The sequence below is a fragment of the Blennius ocellaris genome, assembly GCF_963422515.1.
Source record: "Blennius ocellaris genome assembly, chromosome: 5".
Lineage (NCBI taxonomy): Eukaryota > Metazoa > Chordata > Actinopteri > Blenniiformes > Blenniidae > Blennius > Blennius ocellaris.
This window is the reverse complement of record NC_137654.1, coordinates 14,423,053-14,437,128: the sequence shown is the minus strand read 5'-3', so window position 1 is coordinate 14,437,128 and position 14,076 is coordinate 14,423,053. Positions and strand designations below refer to the sequence as shown.

The following is a 14,076-nucleotide window of genomic DNA, read 5'->3' as shown; positions in this document are numbered from 1 at the left end:
GAAATACCGGCCTGGCTGTCAGACTCCTCCGCCCCCTGTATCCCCCTCCTCCTCCTCCTCCCTTGACCAGTTCATTCAGGGAGCACATCAGAACAATGATTCAGCCCTGAAGAGGCACCTTGTTTGTGTTTTTTTTCTTAATCTTAGCAGGAGCTGGAGAAACCACTGCTAGAATATTCTTCTTTTTTTTCTTCTTCTTCTTCTTACATCTGATGCATGCATGTAGCAGGACGTAGGAGCTGTTTCCTCTCCTTTCCTCTTGTTTTGGTCATTCTTCCTTCAAACCTGGTGCACAGCAATACGACAGCAGGTAAACCAGCTAAACCAGGACATACTTTATTGAGCAGGTGTTGCAGCTTTGTCGCGTGTGTGTCGTTCATGGAATACTGGGTTATTCTATTTAAATGGAGCATGCAGCAAGACGCACTCCTGTCATGAAATCAGAATTCCATTTACCTAGATTGTCAGACTGTTGGCATCTTCCTTCTTTGTCATTTCCCTGCTTATGTTTTTTATATATATATATATATATATATATAGGCATGCACACAATTCGCTGATTACTCAGTTTTTTTTTTCAGAACAGTAAAATCATCACATGTAGCAGCAGCTTACATGCAGCCGGTATGAATCCATAGCCATGCTGCTTCAATTACACCGCATGTCATTGCAGTCTGTAGTAAAGCTCGTAGCTAGCTGAGCAGACATCTGGCTGACTTTGGCTGCTCTCTCTCTCTCTCTCCCTCTCTCTCTCTCCCCCCCCTCTCTCTCTCTATCTCTCTCTCTCTCTCTCTCTCTAAAACAGGCTGATGGAAGCACAATCCTTTCCTCAATGCCCACAAGATTTGTGCTTGTAATCTCAGGATGTTCTATCAAAGTTGTGCAAGTAGTTTTGTGTTTTAGCGTGTACATTCTTATATTTACTGGCTCGAGGTAGTTGTATGCATGGAAGATAGCCTGAAGGAGAAAGTCTAAAAAGTTATTTCACAGATCCATTTTGATTAGGACTTTTAGTATTCCTAATACAATTCACTTTAAATGTTAGCACATTTGACTGAGTACACCTCCAAGTCAAGTTGATAATTTAACGGTACATCACCCATTCACCCATCAACAGTATGGTGTGACAGTCACACATAGAAAAAAATCCTTTTCTCAGCCACAAGGGAATTTCTTGCATGTAGCACTGAATAAAGCTGAAAAGTATGTGAAATATGTCACCTGACAGAATCTTGAACTGGATCACACGGAACAGGTTCCTGTTGCTTGTGAACTAGCAGCCACTGCGCTCAATATGAACCTGATAACACTGATGATGGAGCACATTTCCAACTGCTGCATATTCCCTTGCCCTCCGAGAAAAGAAATAACAGGTACAGATCTTGTTCAAAGATCTACTTTCACTTTCATGCATTTCTGCATCTTCTAAGCCTTTATTGACACGTTTTCACTTTGACCTTTTCCCTGATTGAATCAAATGGGCGTGTACTTTTGTTTCCTCGTGAGGTTGTTGTGTCATTGTATACACAGTACTTAACTGTATCATTGAGAGAATGGCGGCGATAACAATTCATATGGATCATCATGTGGTGATGGTACAGACCACTTGAGTTGATGAAGTCTTAGTCTGGAAATGATGAAAGTTTCAGTAAGTACACTGATGATTAAAAAAAAAAAGAAGTAATGCAATTATCTGAAAACAAGCCTGTTATAGAAACACTGCCGATTGTTTGTGTCACTTCTTGACTTCCCTCAGCTTGTTTCTCTCCCTCTTCCAGATAAGACACCATGTGAGCCCAGTCCATGAGTTGCATTTGTCAAACAAAACAAAAAAAAACTCAACCTGAAAAAAACAAAAAACAAACAAACCTCAATGTTCCAAAGCGGAGATCAAAGTTCACAACAAGCCAAATACTAAGAGTGTGCCAGGAAAGGTTCCCTCCCATGTTCCGTGGGGTGACTGCTCTTTCGTACTGGAGGTTTCAGATGGTCTTTGTGGTTCCTGCCGGTAGATAGTAGCAACGCCAACGCTCGTGGTGTCGGGGAAGCCTGGAATCGCACAGCTGCCGGCATGTTTAAAAGTGGACTGAAGATCATGGGGAGTGAGTAATGTGATGTGATTATCTTTAGTTAGCACGGTGGCATAGGATTTTGCTGCACAACAGTTTGTCCTGTGGGGATTTGTTAGTTTTTCCAACTGGCTCTTTGTACAAAATACGGTGAGTGTTGAGATGATTGTGTTGAATTCTGCAAAGATGCCTTTTCAACGCAGCTCTCTGTGAACTTTCTGGTGATCGCACGGTTGTCGGCTTACAACCGTGCAGCCGTCAGTATTTAGTGTTTAATACATGTGTGAATATAAACTTAAGTTCAGAGTTCTCATTTTAATACAGCTTTGGTAAAAAAAAAAAAAAGAGAGAGAGAGAGGCAGGACAAGCAGAAACTTGAAATCGAGAATGGATTTCCTTTCAGGTCTTTGTATGTGTTATCATGCACTCTGGGTTCTTATTGATTTTCCTGAAAATCCTCCGGCTACCAGATGTTTCAGACGCGAACCAGTTCCAGCAGGTTTTTTTTAGTCTGACGTTTGCTAATTATGTTTTACTCGGCCAGCTCTCGGGTGGAAAAAGGAGCAACCGTGAGAAAATAGGAGTTATGACATACTGTAAGCCCCGGGAGCCCTGTGCCACAGGGCGTACAGCTCAAGTACACCGCTGCCGTAGCACTCGGTGTGTGTTTGATGTCACAGGGTCTGCCAGCGATAATAATAAAACCCCTTCGTCATGTTCCATTTTGAAGCTGCTCAGTGATTGTCGTGGGACGGGACTGGGTCTTCCTGTCAGTCGGGTATTGACTTGAATGGGCCTCCGGTGTTCGGCGATGGTTTGTCATGTCATTGGTCTGCGCATGTGAAGCTTATGTAACACTGACTCAGTCAAACTTGAAGCTCAGTTCAGCAGCTGTAGAAGTTGCTCCTGCGATGCATTGTTGCACTTCTATTAAGGAGACCTTGGTTATATTAAGCTCTCAGTATCAATGTCGTATTTTCTGGAGGGATTACATTGTGCTGATGTACTTAAAGGCATGAAGATGGACACCTATGGGACACAAATGCCATCAGCCATTGTGTCACGATTCTTCACTGTACGCTGGATATAATAACAGCTATATTTTGTTTTAAAGAGTACATTGAATGATGTGCAGTAATTACTTATTGTTAGAGCTGCAATGGTTAATACATCAGTTCAAGGCTTTTCAAAGGTTAAAGTTAATCTGCCTGGTATTGAACAAGGTTAGGAACAAGGAGAGCCCTCCCTCTCATTTGTTGAGCCGCATTTGCCCAAGTATGACTGCTGACAAAACATCGAACACAATTACAGAAAACGTTCATTCTCAAACATTTGTTTTTAAGTAAAAATAAGAAAACAAAACAACTCAGAGCCAGTAGAACTCCTCTATTTAACGCAGCCATTCATGGTTGTAGCACAGTGTCTTGTGGTTGTGACCTATTAATGACGACCATACAAAACATTGTCATGAAAAAAAAAGAAAAGATCATTATATCGTGTTGGCAGCCCTTAAAAAAAGGTTAGTTGAGTCTAACTACTTTATGTGTAGCTGCTTAAAAAAAACAAGCTTCAGTCGTCAGTGGCAAAGTACCAAGGCTTTGTGGGAATTATATAATATTCCTGGGAAATCTATTTGCCATATGCATTTGTTTACGGTGTGTTGTGTAGTTGTTGCTCTGGCCAAAAGGCTGTCTGCTTGTTGTTGTGTGCAGGAGGCTGACGTTGCCCTTGCAGATTGGCCCTCAGCAGCGTATGACGGATGCCAGCCCATCTGTTATTGCAGGCAGAGAGGCTGTAATCCCGCCTGTCTTAGCCGTGTGTAGCAGATTGGCAGCGACATTTCAGCAACACAGGTGGCCTGGTCATGAGTGCCTTTGACCCCCCCCCCCCCCCCCCCCCCCCCATAGACAGACAAATGTAGGCGGACTTTCCAGTGGCGAGTCAACCTCTGGGACAACTGAGGTCAGGCTGCAGCTTCACCTGTTGGGTCTAAATACTGTACATATTGCCTTTCATTGTCGAAATGAAGCAACAATTCCTGACCTGGGAGTTAAAGTCCACAATATGTCCCGTCTTTATGAGTGTCAATCTGGTGGCAAAAAGGGGACTGAAGAATTAGCAATAGTCTCTCGACGAAGCCAGATATCACTGCATTGTGGGGAAGTTTAATCAGAGCCTTGTCAGAAATAAAGAGGGAAAAAAAAGAAGTGAAGATTAAGAATAAGTTCTCTGGCCTGATTTTGAGTTGCTGATATAGTAAAATATGCAAGAGATTTCATAATTCTGTCCACTGGTACATTCCTGTTCACGTCCTGCTGAATCCCATAGATAACGTGTGTGTGTGTGTGTGTGTGTGTGTGTGTGTGTGTGTGTGTGTGTGTGTGTGTGTGTGTGTGTGTGTGTGTGTGTGTGTGTGTGTGTGTGTGTGTGTGTGTGTGTGTGTGTGTGTGTGTGTGTGTGTGTGTAAACAGACGGGAATGCAATACACACTTCAGACCTTGAAGTGGTTGGACAAACATTTGTCAGTCTCAACTCTGTCCTTATTTTTGTTCCCATCTCTCGCAAGCGTTTGTTTCCACATTCTTCATCGCAGATCAAGTTTGCAGGTGACCCACATTGTGACTTTTCTGTTTATTTCCATGTCAAATGAAAGGCCTGTTCTTGATCGATGAGTCCTGTGATTTGCAACATGAGATGTGTTTTTGCGTAGAATTTCAACTGTTTTGTTAGAATGATTACTTCCTGGTTTTTACCCTGTGGTTTTTTGAGATTCACGCTCGACTCTGATGTACAGTTGCTGTGTCAATGCCCCTTTTCTGACAATGACAATCTGTCGGTGATAATAAATGCATCAGGGTTAAAGAACTGAATACATTTTTACTGAATATGTTCACCATGGTGCTGCTAGGAATTGTGTGCTTTGTTGACGCAAAATAAAGTAAATAGTGGTGTGAGAAAGGACCTTGTTGTGTTGAGAGAGCCATCCCCTGAATCCCCAACTGTTCCGTCTGCTGGTCAGTACCGGCCTATTGAAGGATGATAAGATATCAGTGTTGAGTTCTCTCCTGAACACACACTGTAGGGACTGCAGAGTGGGTGGACTCTGAGGGAGGGGGGGGGGGGGGGTGTGTGGGTTTCAAATGTAGGTGGCAGGTGAGGTTAGACTGTCTAAATCTGAAGAGCTCCACAAGCTGGACTTCTTTTACACTGACTTTACTTTATGGACAAAAGTAAAATAAAGTATACGACATCCTCATGTTATACTTTATTCCAGTGGTTTTGGGGTTTCGGAGGGATAATCGGTTTGTGGTGTTGTGTCTTTGTTAGTGTCACTGAGATTTTCCAGATGCAGTTAGAGTTAATAATGATAATTGAATTGAATAAATATTTAATACCAAAATCATATAATTAATCTATGAAGTAAGTTGCAGCACAAATTACAATGCAATAGACTGTATGTGGTAGGGCGATATTAATAAAGAGTTAATAACCATCTCTGATAAAAACAAGCATTAAATTAACATGATGATGCCAAACAATTTTGAAATTTTATAATTTTTTTTGTTTATTTGCATACTCCTCAATCAGGATTCTGAGAAATCTCAATCTCAAGATACTTGTATTTTGAACTTGGGTTACTTCCAATTATAATTTTTTGCTTTGATTAATCTAAAAATGTTTGATTTTCAAATGTTCATAGATAATCTGTTTTGTTGAAACCGTTTGGAGATGTGTTTTAACCTTCCTCCTTCCATCTTCTGTACTGCTTTGTCCCATTTCGGGTTGCGAGACGCTTTAGATAAATCCCAGCTAACTATAGGTAAGGGCAGGACTTACTAGATCCTAAAAATATAAAGCATCTAACCAGCTTATGAACAGTCATGCTTCTTTTAGCCATACGAGATTATACCATAATGTGAAAAACATTGGGAAGTTTATCATGTAAGGGAAAGGCCACGGCATGGCCTGAGAGCAAGCATGTGATAGTGCAATGTGGGTGAACCTCAGTTGCACTCTGAAGAAACCTATGCAGCATCTTTAGTATGTCAAGGAAGTACTGTAGTCCTCACATCTGAGAACATGTAAACAACAGTGACAACTTTGGAAAGTGTAATTAATTTGTTACTTTATTGGTTGAAAACTTTCCGAAAGGCTCAGGACTTTTTTTTTTAAGGGGGACTTTGAAAAGAGGAAGGCTGAAGTGAGTGAAGAGACTCATCTCTCTTTGTCGCGTGTGAGGAAATCACAGTTCAGAAAGCCTTCGTATCAAGACTTGAACCTTGTAAATTTCTCTTTGCGATTTGAGAGAGTGCGCAAAATGAACCTCATTTAGATGTTTTGGAAAATGACTGAGCTCAGTGTTTGGGGTTTGCTTTCCCACGATTAGGCTGTCAGCCATCGTGTCACCTTCGTCCACACTCAGACAAAAGACTGTGAGCTGCTTCCATCGTGGGCGACGGCTCCTCTGTTCGTGTGCTTCCAAACATTAGACGGCCGCGACATTGTTTCATTGCATAAAAGGGGCTAAGCTGTCATTTTGGACAGAAAAGCGAGTCGAAACCAGCCGCTTCTCTCCCTCCTGATCCCCTCCGTCCCATATGTTTTCTTGCCTAAGCAGAAGCCATTAAAACCAAAATGACATTGTAATCTTCATAAGCATGTGAGTTTAATCTCTGCCGCTTGCAGACATCTGTCCGACCGAGTATCACAAATTGTGGCTGAAACATTACATGGTATACTTAAGGGTGTTGAGTGAAGAATTACCACATAGATGGAGGATATTTGGTAAGCCGAGGGATATTTCCACGCTCATAGTTGCAGTGGCTGTTTGCAAATCATTAACAATTTTCCACTCAAAAAGCTTAAGTGTAGTCTCTGTTTTTAGGATTTGAACAAATGTGTTACACGGGGAAATTAAGGATTACAGCACCATTTGCTCAGACGAACACACTCCTTTGACAGACGTGGAATTTGATTTCAGCGTGACGACAATCATGCGATTACAAACGGCCTTATTTTGACCTGGAGTGGAAACGCCCAAAATATACTTGGAATTGTGTCTATTTATAGTTGCACCAGTGTAACATCATGTTATGGTTCATCACCAGTCGAGAACATTTTGGTGACTGGAGAAGCATTTGTGAATAATCTAACAAAACCTCGATGTTCTACGTTTATTCGTCCCTATTACAACACAAGAAGCCTCCCAAGCTTAATGAGAATGAGAGATTCAGATTTGTCACTCAAAAACAAATGTATATTGAGCCTTTTTTTAATTTCAGCCAATTTGTTATGAAAACACATGGCTTAAAGTACTATAACCTTATCAACCAAATTATGCAAGTAATGCAATTTTTTCATATGTGTGAAGTTTGGAAAACATTTAAATGATTCAGATTTATTGTGATGCACCAACTCTGGACTTTACAATAGACAGGATTACAAATAGGACATGTCCTCCAATGTTGTGCAGCAGGATGTTTGGATATTGTTGGAAACTTTTTATTTTTTTTTTTAAGCATAAGTATATTTAAGGAAACTTTTGCTGGTATTTTCTGGCGGCTTGAAAGTTGAGGAGTTGTTTGTGGCTTCCTGTGCTGGAGAGGAACCATATGGGGGAAAAAAAACAACTTTTAATGTGCTGAATTACAACGTGACAATTCATATTTGCAAAAAGTCTGCTTCCCCAAGTGTAGGACCCGTATGAAAATATGCTGACTTGTTTTTAATGTTACCTCCCATTTAAGGGTTGATAGTCTATAAGGATTACCACGGAATTTCGGCAGATCCATGCAGATTCATTCCCACATACTTGACTTTTGGTTGTATTGCTGCTGTCACTGTGTGTTGCTGACAATTTTGGGTGTTGGTCTCTTCATGAAGAATGTGGGAACAAATGTGGAAATGGACGAGCGCACAGGCTGCAGCACAGATTAGTGAAGTTCCCTTTCTGGTGTCAAAGTCTTACGCTATACGTTTACAATGTGCAGCGTGTGTTCGCTGTTCTGATAGATGGTGGCCGGCACCCTGTCCTGTTGAGCGTGTACGTGTGTGTGTTGGTCTCAGGTCAGGGCTTGATTAGCACGGCGGGGCAGAGCGGTCACGTCCAGCTGCTCTCTCTCTCTCACTCTCCAAAAGTGTGCCGTGACACACAGCAAGGCCTCCAGTGAACAATCCACCAGCAGAGAGAGAGAAACGCCGCTCTGAAATTAATGAGACATATGGCGTGTTGCTTTATGAGTCCCCGAGCAGCCGCGGACAGACGTGCAGCCAAATGCACAGGTTGTGTGATTTACCTGTTTAAACACAGTGGAATAGAGCCAAAACAATCAGCTGTTTCTTTGGTGAAAGTCAAGCCAACGTGCCTTTTTTTTTTTTTTTTTTTTCTAGTGGTTTTCCTCACTTGTCACACCATTTCCTTTGCCTTTTCTATGTATCAGATTGTGACCGATGTATTTACGTGCAAACTTTTCTTCCTGTCCTGACTTCAGTTACCCCTGATCTGTGCCCGGAAACGTCTCTGGGGCTGTCCCTGCCAGCAATATTGTCGGGGCGAGCCGGCTCTGCACCTCAGAAGCCTCGGAGGCGCAGCAGCGGCGGCGGCAGCAGAGGTGACAGTGTCGCCAGGCCTCGGCCATTGCCCTCAGCCCGAAGGCCAGGCCATAAAAGAGGCAGCATGGAGGTGGGCATGCGTGTGGTGCGCGGCCTGGACTGGAAGTGGGGGAACCAGGATGACGGCGAGGGCCACGTGGGCACCGTGGTGGAGATCGGCCGGCAGGGCAGCACGACCACTCCCGACAAGACGGTAGTGGTGCAGTGGGACAGTGGCACACGGACCAACTACCGCACAGGATACCAGGGTGCCTATGACCTCCTGCTTTACGATAATGCACAGATTGGTAAGCACAGAAGACATTTGTCCGATTGACACCGTGGCTGAAAAAGGGAACGGCGTCAACACAGCACGGCATTAATACACCTTTAGCTACAAGCTACATTTGTCAATAGAATTAGTTTACAAGTGTTTATCTTTGTTCCTTCCAGTTTTGTTCCACAAAATAGACCAAATGCATTTTTGTTAAAGGATTTTGTCAGAATAGAATAATGTCCACAACTTCAATATCACAGTTTTTTTTTTTTATACTCAAGACAAAGTGTATGCTTTCTTAAAAAGTACTGTGTAAATACATCCTGGTTTATGTACTGCAAGAGCCTTACTTTGGTCAAAAAGCTGTGTAGAAATGTTATAATAACTGAGGCAGACACCTGAAACTGTTGCCCCCTAAAACAAAACAAAACACATAAGGTGTAATTATATAGTGTAATTTTTCCTTCTCAAAAAAATGTAAAAGTGTCCTAATTTGTGTGAAAACTATCTGTTATGTTGTCGTTCACCACATATGATCCCACTTTCAGTTAGAACGACACAGTATCGACTCTCCTCGTCAGCTATCTTGTTCTATTTTGGACTTGAATGACACACACATTAATGCAGGACTCATTAGCATTTTGCTCCATTTAAAGCAACATTTTTCTGCCTCAGAAGCTTGCCCTTCAGTTAATGGAGCGAGAGAAGAGGAGAAGAGATGAGAAGCCAAGGGGGTGGGGGTATTTTTGTCATGCTGTTTGTGCCTTACTCCTTCCACATCTTGTGATAGTAGCCGCTGCGATAAGTCACATCGGTATGGAAATGACGTCTGTCTCATAGGTTTCATTGATGAACAGCAGCATTGCATTCATTATACAGGTCACAATGAGTACTGGGGGAAAAAAACAAATTCGTATTCCAGCTTTACCAAAATAAAATAAAGGCCGAAACCTCAGGCAAGTAGAATTTTTGACCCCACTTACTTTTGTTCATCCGTTTCTCCTTCCCCTGCAGGGGTGCGTCACTCCAATATCATCTGTGACAGCTGCAAGAAGCACGGCATCATGGGAATGCGATGGAAGTGCAAGGTGTGCTTCGACTATGACCTGTGCACGCAGTGTTATATGAACAACAAGCATGACCTGAGCCATGCCTTCGAACGCTACGAGACGGCACACTCCCAGCCGTGAGTACCCACATCACCGCCTCCCCAGGACCTCATTGAAACTGTGATGTTGGATGTGAGTTGTGGAATTCTAGTTTATTCAGACCATTTTATTTTTTCGTGTCACTGCTCATCAGCTAAATGAATGTAGTCAATCTAGTTGGTTATTTCAGCTTTCATGTCTCCCTTGGCAATGCGTCCGGTTAAGTCCTGACGTGGAGTCAGGGGGGAACTGGGTTTGAGTCCCGGTTGCAGCAGGGACACCATCTCCGGGGCATTTTTTTTCCAAGTGGATAACACACTTCTGATCACCATGGTTGCATAAAGATACACTGCATGTGTCTTTGTCACAGCCTATTTTAGCCAACAAATATTGATGTGTCTCCACAAGAATATAGTACAGAGGTGCTTCTCAGAAATTAGCCACGCATTCTTTTGAAGCCAACTTTTTCTTCAATACAGCATTTAAAAACACGAACCTTATGAAACAAGTTAAACATTGTACATTTAAAAAAAATTGACATGGAGGATTTTAGGGCCTATAAACCAGTTGCAGGATCCCTTTTATATACATTGTCATTTTCTCACCACGGTTCCTGATGATCTGGCAGCACTGCTGATCTGTGTGAGGTATTTTAGGCAGATGGTACTCGGTCTAACTGTGGTTAAATGTTTAGTGAGCTGATTCCAAGTGTCCTGTGTGTCCAAAACTACTGGAGTGAGCTCTCTCCCTTCAGAATCCGCTCTTCTGCATCAGTTCACAGTAAAGCTCCAAACTGCTCCGGGCTCTGTCTGAATGTCAGCTGGATGGCCTGTTCTCATTTTAACGAGGTGATATGTGTGACCCAGATTTTTTTCTATAGTTTAAGCTTGTCCAGGTCCAGCTCAGTTCCTTTTTTTTTTTTTGTCCTGAGCTTGTGGTCCGACGAGCAAAGCCAGTAGGTTGATTGATCGTGACTCATTTACTCCTTCCAGTTTGATTGAATCTTCAGATTTAGTGTGATACTCCATTTAGGCACACGCATAATTATGTCCTCATTAAGAAACCTATATTGACTGCAGAAACGTTCCTGCTGGGCCGGTATCATTAGAATCTATGCTTTTTATATTCTCATATCTTGCTTTGACTTTATTGGATTCTATTTTAATAGATGGTAGAATTGCTGCCGTTGAAGCATCATGGGGTTTGGGAGGGTTTGGTCCCTGTTGGTTGGTGGACTACAGATGGTTGAGGTGGTAATAGAGCTGCACACCGGCTGCTGATTTGTGCTTCAGGCGAAATCCAGCCTTTTGCAGGGATCATTTAACACCGCGACAGTAGTTGGAATCTCATTTCATCTGCCACCTCGGATTCTCTTAAAAAGCATTGATTTGTCACCCAAATTTTTATCCCCCGCCGTGGCTGATAGGCCCCGAAGGGGGATCTTGAAACAGTCTCCGTACGTACGTCCGTACGTTCGTACGTCCGTACGTCTGTACGTACGTCCGTTCGAACGTTTCTACCTATATCTCGGCAACCCCTGGGCCCACAGTGACCAAACTTCACATGTGGATACATCTCAGAGGGGGAAGGGATACTATGGTGACCTTGACCTAATTTGCATATTAAGTAGGTCACAGGGTCACGAAGTGCTTAAAAACACATTTTGGGATCTGGAGGCCTAGGTTTTTGCGCTAGGGCTCTGAAATTTTATAGATAGATAGATGACTTTATTACAAATTGTTTTGTTGCAGCATTCTGGTTTATAAAATACAATGGAATAGAATATAAAAAGTAGGGAATAAAAATATACAAATATAAAAAAATATCTGGGTAGGACATAACTTAAGAAATGAGCGTGAGTAACTATAATGAGGCTCTGACGGAGGTAGACGTGTTAAAAAGAGGTAGCGTTCCTTCGAGCAGCGGGGTTGAATCAGTCTCTTGCTGAAGCTGCTCTTCAGCTTGTCCAGTGTTTTGTGGAGGGGGTGGGAGGGATTGTCCATGATTGCTAGCAGTTTTGCCAGCATCCTGTCCTCCACCACCTCCTCCAGGGTGACAAGCTTGGAGCCAACAACAGACTCTGCCTTCCTGATCAGTTTGTTCAGTCTGTTGGCGTCCTTTGCCTTGATGCCCGCACTCCAGGACACCGCAGCAAAGAAGATGGTGCTTGCAACGACAGACTGATAGAACATCTGCAGCATCTTGTTGCAGACATTAAAGGACCTGAGCCTCCTCAGGAAGTAAAGCCGGCTCAGGCCCTTCTTGTAGATGGCCTGTATGTTGGTGGACCAGTCCAGTTTATTGTCCAGTGTGACACCCAGGTACTTATAGGAGTCCACCAAGTCCACGTCCTTCCCACTGATGCTGACACACATGATACACACTCCAGGGATAACCTCCAGTACACCAAGTGACCTGATCTTGACCTTGAAGATTGGTAGGGTCTGAAGTTTGCTCGTCATGGTTGCACAATACATGTATTTTCATATAAACATTTCTCCTCATTTCTCAGCAGTTCCTGGGCCCACAGTCACCAAACTTCACACATGGACACTCCACCTGGGGAGAAGGGGCACCATGGTGACCATGACCTAATTTGCATATCAGGTCACAGGGTCACTAAGTGCATAAAAACACCTTTTGGGCTCTGGAGACGTATTTTGACATAGCTTATGAAGAAGACCTTTCAGATTCTACATAATTATCTACTAGGACCCATGGAACACCCTCTAGTGTACCAAGTGTGCTGCCTTAGAGCTGGCTTTGTGAGAAAATATAAAGCCCTCCGGCGGGGGATTAGCTGAGCAACGGCCTTCTTGTTTTTTCTCTCAGCAGTGTCCTCCAATAAGACAAGGTTATTTGAACACATTTTTTTGTGACCTTCGAAGAGGTCACAATGGGTCAATGCCTTCTATAATTCAACACTGCACAACTCAAGGCTCATGCTCAGGATTCATTTTAATGAGTGGGGGGAAAAATCATGTTCAGACTTGGACGGATATTAATATATTTCATAATATACATTACTGTGTGTACTTGGTACAATTGAGTACGTTGTCTTTAGAGAGGAGCGTGTCAGAGAGACCCTCTTCTTCTGTAATTGTAGCTATTTATACGCTGTTTATCATCTCAGACAACTGTGGCACATAACATGTGAGAGGGGCCCGGCTAAAGTTGGATCGCTAAAAATAAGTCGCAGGAGATTTTCTTCTTTTTCTGATGAGGCCCATTTCTGTCTGACCTGCCATTTGAATGTTTTACAGACTAAACTAGAAGATGGACGATTAGTGTCTTAAGTTTGGTGCAGCCTTTTTTCACTTGAGGGATCTTTTTATTTTTTGTAGTTTGGCATTCTTGGCATAAGTGAATTAAGCACCCATACTACCTTTCATAAAAAACGTTAAAAACAGAATGCATTATTCTGCTTCCAGTAGTTGTAGTGACACCGTTTGACACAACTGAACGTCACCATTCTGCACTGGAAACCCCTGCATGGGCTCACGAACAGTTACAGGAATCATCGTCAGTGAGCACAGTTCTCGGTGTGATCCACAAATACAATTTTCAACCTGCATCCTGCAGAGATGAGGCCCATATGTGAACCAAATCCAGCAATGCTGCTGCAATCCAGCAATATGTCTCCGTAAATCCAGACAGTTTTCTTCAGAGTGATGCCGCACAATAGTGAACTTGGCCCTATCCCAACTTTTCTGAGAAGTGTTGCTGCCATCAAATTTAAACTTTACTTGCAAAAAATACCATTATTAACAAAAGAAGAAACCTGTTAATGAGATGTGATCATCATAGCATCCTGTTTTTACTTACATTTAGCATGATGTTCCAACTGGGGATGTCCAGATCAGGTCGGTGGATATTGGATCGGGACTGACGTTATCGATTTGTATTGATCTGGTATTGGTAAATTGGTAAAATGGCAACAACGCCGAAAGCAGCATTAGCAATCCAGTGGCTTACGTGTCAGCATTCGGGA

At 42.8% G+C, this 14,076-nt stretch overlaps 1 protein-coding gene across 3 annotated transcripts in view; it reads left to right on the top strand.

Annotated features, from left to right (window-relative positions):
• Window positions 1–14,076, top strand: part of mib2 (MIB E3 ubiquitin protein ligase 2) — a 44,742-nt gene that overhangs the window by 5,791 nt on the left and 24,875 nt on the right. For 2 of the 3 annotated variants that reach the window (XM_080496237.1, XM_080496236.1), the window contains exons 2-3: window positions 8,561–8,968; window positions 9,952–10,123. In XM_080496237.1, the coding sequence (XP_080352363.1) occupies window positions 8,746–8,968; window positions 9,952–10,123 (395 nt within the window). In that variant the 5' untranslated portion in view covers window positions 8,561–8,745. Of the gene's footprint in view, window positions 1–2,053; window positions 2,103–8,560; window positions 8,969–9,951; window positions 10,124–14,076 lie in introns of those variants that run through there. The other variant, XM_080496235.1, reaches the window with a different exon arrangement.